Here is a 5253-nt window from a genome sequence, read left to right as displayed (position 1 = left end):
GTAGTTGGGGTTAGAGATTACACAGGTTTGAATTTTGGGAATTTTTAGGGTTAAACGGGTTTTAATTTATCAGGTGAAATTGGGAAATTTGAAGGATAAATCCCTAAACTTCCCACAAGTTCAGAAACCGAACTGCAACTTTGAAAATTTTACAATTTGATACTCAATTTCTCCCTTAATACGACTTTAATTTGATACTTCAAATAATTAAAAAAATTGCCCCTAAATGAGGGTGTCACATGTTCCCGTAACTAACAAACCACCAATACCCACTGACATCTCAGGTGCACTTTCAATAACATGCAAGTAATTGAAGCTGCTACAAACGTAAGAATGAGGGGGAAACATGGAACAATCATAAACTAATAAAAAAAACTATTCAACGTCGCCAACCAAGATCTAAAGGATTGCTTCACAACATAAAATAGACATTGCAACACTTAATTTCAAGCCAACTTCTTCGATTCAGGTCTCAGAACATTCCATACCCTACTAACAATGTATATTTGCCCTTGGTTTGGCCAATGAATTGACTAAAAAAATCAATGTTTAAGCTCTTAAACTCATCAGTTTCATCAAGATGATGTGATTTCTCTATTAGAAGTCTTAAGTATTCTATTAACGTAAAAATTATTGTTGATTAAATGTTATTAACTGGATTATTAACTTGTTCTATTAATATAAAATTAAAAAAAATCTATCAGATTAAAATATATAATTTATAAAAATGACTAAAATCGAAATGAAAAAGGAAGAAACCAATCGGATGAAAATGAAATATGATGCCCTAAATCAAATAAGTATTACAACCTAAATGGAGAAAAAAAATTAATTAAATTCATAATGGACTTTTAGTAATGGATAAGCCTTCCATAGAATATGTAGCAACTCTTCATGAAGTTTACTCCACCAGAATCGAATCTTCTTCTTTTTTTTGTTCCATCACCAAAATCGATTTTTTTTTTTAGGTTCCACTTCCACCACAGAATTCGAATCTTTCGTGAATTTATATTCCGGTAAAGGAATATTGGACCATTTTAGCCTATTTCAGGTTGAACCCGAAGAACAAAACTAAGAAGAAGAGATAGAACGAAAGCAGGAAACAGAAGATGGGAGTAACAAAGGAACAAGTTGAGTCTTCCTTAACTTCAAAATTGAAGCCTTCTCATCTGGTAAACAGCTTTCTCCAGTTTTCTTCTCTTGCATGCACGTTTTTGTGCTTAGTTTATTCCTATCAAAGTCGAAATTCGAAAATTTCCAGAAACCTAAAACTGGGTTCTTGGTTTTTAAGTTACGTCATGTCTTTGTAAAGTGAAGGGCTTTATATTTTTTTTCATCCCTGATCATATTTCCACAATTAACCCATGAACGTGCTTTTGCTTGTTGCTTTTCTGCTATTTTGATACATGTATATCTTATGCTATTTTCACATAAAACTAATCATTTGTACTCGTGTGTTGCAGGAAGTGATCGATACATCTGGAGGGTGAGCTTGATTCTGAACATTTTTCTATTTAAATTTCTGCAATAATCCATCCTTACATTTCAGTAAGAGGTTGATTGAATCAGGTGCGGTGCAAGTTTTGCAATCGAGATTGTTTCGGAACAATTCCAAGGGAAGAGGCTCCTAGAAAGGCACCGGGTAGTGAATGCTGCTCTGGAAGATGAGATGAAACAAATCCATGCTCTGTCGATAAAGAAGGCTCAGACCCCGGAGCAGTGGAAACAACAGCAGGATGCAGAAAACCCTAAACCAAATGCTTAGAAATATACTAAAATCGTAATTCAAACAGTTAAATAAGAGTTCATGTAAGTACCTACCCATGGGGGAGTTTGTGATGCATGCCAAACTACTAATTTCACATGATAGAAAATTATGGGAAAGCAATTTCTCTATTCAAATCAAGAATGATGATATATAGATATTAATATGATGCATGATTCATTATTTTATTTTGCATTTGCAGGCATATGTCTATCATGATATACGAATTTTCTTCCGTTAATTATATATTTTATGATGGTGTCCATCCTAAAATATTATTTTAACCCATCTAATTTAAAAATCGTGTTGTTACCCTAAATTTTTGTTTATGTGTGCACCTAAGCACTAATAATTGCAAAGCTCACCCCAAGAAATGAAATTAATACTATACGCATGCTATAGAACAATACCATGACTGCAATCTTTTCCCGCAAGCTTAATCCAACAGCCATCCAAAGCTCCCCAAATCTGATACTTGAAGGCGAATAATCCATGAAAACTTGCAGAATGGTCTCAACCATACCCAATGACTATAGAGCAATTGGTTTAGGCTTACTTGCAGCACAAAAGCTTCTGAAAAGAACGTCGGCTTACTCTGTTCAGAGATGTGCAAGATAACACTTTCCCACCTCAAATCTAAACTCTCCGAGCAAAGTTCACACGACTTGCTGCCTCATTGATAACTTCTGTCCACCTGCTTTCTAAAGCTTCGCTCCTCTTTGTTGTGCCATGGCCCTTGGAGAGAACTCGAGAAATTCTCCATAATTGAAATTTTTTAAAGAAAGGGGAAAACGGAAATTACCACCAATACAAACCCAAAAAATACTCTACCCCTTTCAATCTTGGAAACTTGAATTGGGATAGGGGTATTCAACGAACCCTTTCAAAAATAGGCGTATGTCGCTTGAAGTGGAGAGCACACGTATTCTTTAGTAAAAGGCGAAAGAATAATTCGTCCTATACTCACCGCACGGCTCCGTTAGTTTGGAAGTAAACTACTAGTTGCATTATAAACATGAGGAATAGCTGTTAACTTACTTCTCAGTACGCTGTGGGATAGTGGAACTTGACTTGTGGTAATTTCATCTGAATCGTTCACTCCTTTTAATTTTGTACCAGGAAAAAGGAAAACACCAAAGCTTTTAATTTTTTTGTAGGATAAAAAGCCTTGCTACTATCTCCAAAATTAAATAGGCATAAGTTATGCTCTCATAGTGATTATGTAACTCACAGTGAACGCCTTGCTCTCTAACGCAATTATCGTTTGGTTAACTCGAAAAATACTTCAAAATTGAAATAAAAAAACACCCAACGGTTGACAATATACACATAACCAACTGAGATTCACAGAAAATGAAGGCTATATCGTTATTGGTACACGTAAAACTTATACAGTACAATACAATACGAATTATGTCTCTTCAAAGCACAACCGACTCCAAAAGATTTGCATCAAACATACCATCCTGGCTGGAAATGTTAACAAAGACTACTCTTGAAGCATTATTTAGTCTGATATTTGGACAGGTCTCTGTGCCCCATAGAGACCAAATTCACACGAACCTTGTCAATTTTTTTAATGCATCTTCGCATCAAATTCCACAACAATGCATTCATACCTAGAAAAAAAAAAAGGGTCAACCACATTAACTACGAGTCAAGTGACAAAATGACCACTACTTTCAAAATTGTGACATATATACACTGAACTGTTTAAATAGGTTCAAATTAACATTTAACAGAGGTGTTTAAGTGACAGCTAAATAAATTGATATAATTAGTGCAGGGGTCCTTGTAAAGTTACGTATTTGCGACGCTAGCATCCTGTTTTGTTTTCTTCCATTTTGGTTACTACTTGCATATTATTTATTTCCTTGGATTTTCATTTAATCCAATATGATCCTGATTTTGTTTTTAAATTGTCTAATGCCTTAATTTGAGCATTAATTTTAAAATTTTTTATTCTATTCATGTATTAAATTTGTAGATTAAATCCCTTATATTTTAGAATTAATCAATTTGATCACCATGATTAACTTTAATTCTTAATTTTTAATTAGGTCCTAATTTCAATTTAATATAACAAAATGTTGTTTAATCAGGTAATCGCATAGCTGATACCCAATATATATATATATAATTTTTATTTTATATTAAATTTTTATTTATAATTATCAAATTATTTCACTCTAACATTCTAAATTCCTAATTGCTTAAATTTTGCCACCATAACATTCTAAATTCTCAATTTCTTAAATTATTTCACATTAACATTCTAAATTATTTTTTAAAATATTTATTTTAACTTTGAAACATTTGAAATTTAATTATAATTTTTTGTTTTAATTTTCAATAATTTTTTCAGTTATGTAATTTGATTTTTTTTAACTTTATGTGTGAATTATATATTATAGACCTTTAAATTTTAAGATTTTAGAATTTTTCTATATATTTTTAAAAAAATATAATTCTAAAAAATAAAAAATTTATTAACCGGGTACCCGTGACCCGAAAATACAAGTACATGAATGTAAAGGACCGGGACACGGGCCAAAATTTTGATACCCAAAAATTTTGGGTACCCAAAAGTATAGGTAACCTGTTTTGAACACCCCTAGTGGTAGGACTTTGAAGGAGTAAAGAGAGTGACTAAACTGTAAAACATACAAAAGATAAGGACCTAGATGTAAGAAAATATGTCATTTGTGAAGCGAATAAAATATGAATTCAAACATACTTTCACAATCATCTTCTTCCTCCCCTATACGTACTTTGATATACATGAGTTCGCGGCTTATGCTGAGAAGTGCTCGTGATGAAGTTAGATAATTTTTATTATTTATGAAATTATTGTGATGTCAGGGAGATATAATTGACATATATAGTTAATAAATAATATGATATAATTAATGTTTCATATTATTAAGTTAATTGATAATATGACAACGCTTAAATCATTAAAATAAATTTAATAATTTATTTATAATTGATTTAATTTTAATATTTTAAACTAAATTTATTGTTTTCATATTTATTTTGTAATGATTATATATATGGAATCATTAAAAAATAATTTAATATTCAAATTATAATATTTATTATATTATAATTAATGATATATATATATTATAGTTAAGATTCAAACTATAATCATAAGATTGTGACATGTGTCACAATTTGATTGGAGAAATAAATTTATTAAATTAAATTGAAATTAGGACCTAATTAAAATGTAAGAATTAAAGTTAATTTTGGTGATCAAATTGATTAATTCTAAAATATAGGGGATTTAATCTACAAATTTAATACATGATTAGAATAAAAGATTTTAAAGTTAATGCTCAAATTAAGGTATTAGACAAATTAAAAACAAAATCAGGATCAAATTGAATTAAATGAAAACCCAAGGAAACAAATCATATACAAGTAGTGAGCAAAATGGAAGAAAACAAAGAAGGGTGCCAGTGTCGTGAATACGTATCTTTATA

The 5253-nt window shown here is 30.8% G+C and overlaps 1 protein-coding gene and 1 non-coding gene across 2 annotated transcripts; one reads left to right on the top strand and one right to left on the bottom strand.

Annotated features, from left to right (window-relative positions):
* The first annotated feature begins 1017 nt into the window (after positions 1-1017).
* On the top strand, positions 1018-1884 carry LOC120199943 (protein BOLA2-like). Its single transcript, XM_039200908.1, has 3 exons — positions 1018-1172; positions 1464-1486; positions 1570-1884. Exons 1-3 carry the CDS (start codon positions 1110-1112, stop codon positions 1763-1765), a joined length of 282 nt encoding a protein of 93 aa, XP_039056839.1. The 5' UTR covers positions 1018-1109; the 3' UTR covers positions 1766-1884.
* Positions 1885-2627: 743 nt separating this feature from the next.
* On the bottom strand, positions 2628-2741 carry LOC120199993. Its single transcript, XR_005523504.1, has one exon. It is a non-coding gene; the product is annotated as a U5 spliceosomal RNA (small nuclear RNA).
* Positions 2742-5253: the final 2512 nt, after the last annotated feature.

This window comes from Hibiscus syriacus, unplaced genomic scaffold (genome assembly GCF_006381635.1).
Source record: "Hibiscus syriacus cultivar Baekdansim isolate YM2019G1 unplaced genomic scaffold, ASM638163v2 tig00005856_pilon, whole genome shotgun sequence".
Taxonomy (NCBI): domain Eukaryota; kingdom Viridiplantae; phylum Streptophyta; class Magnoliopsida; order Malvales; family Malvaceae; genus Hibiscus; species Hibiscus syriacus.
Note: the sequence above shows the minus strand (reverse complement) of the source record. Positions and strands in the feature narration are given on the sequence as shown.

What these genes read in the sequence shown, in the direction of transcription:
- LOC120199943 (XM_039200908.1), top strand. Translation starts at nt 1,110, where the DNA reads ATGGGAGTAACAAAGGAACAAGTTGAGTCTTCCTTAACTTCAAAATTG. An exon ending in AATTGAAGCCTTCTCATCTG is followed by an intron (nt 1,173 to 1,463) that starts GTAAACAGCTTT and finishes CGTGTGTTGCAG; the next exon opens with GAAGTGATCGATACATCTGG. An exon ending in GTGATCGATACATCTGGAGG is followed by an intron (nt 1,487 to 1,569) that starts GTGAGCTTGATT and finishes TGATTGAATCAG; the next exon opens with GTGCGGTGCAAGTTTTGCAA.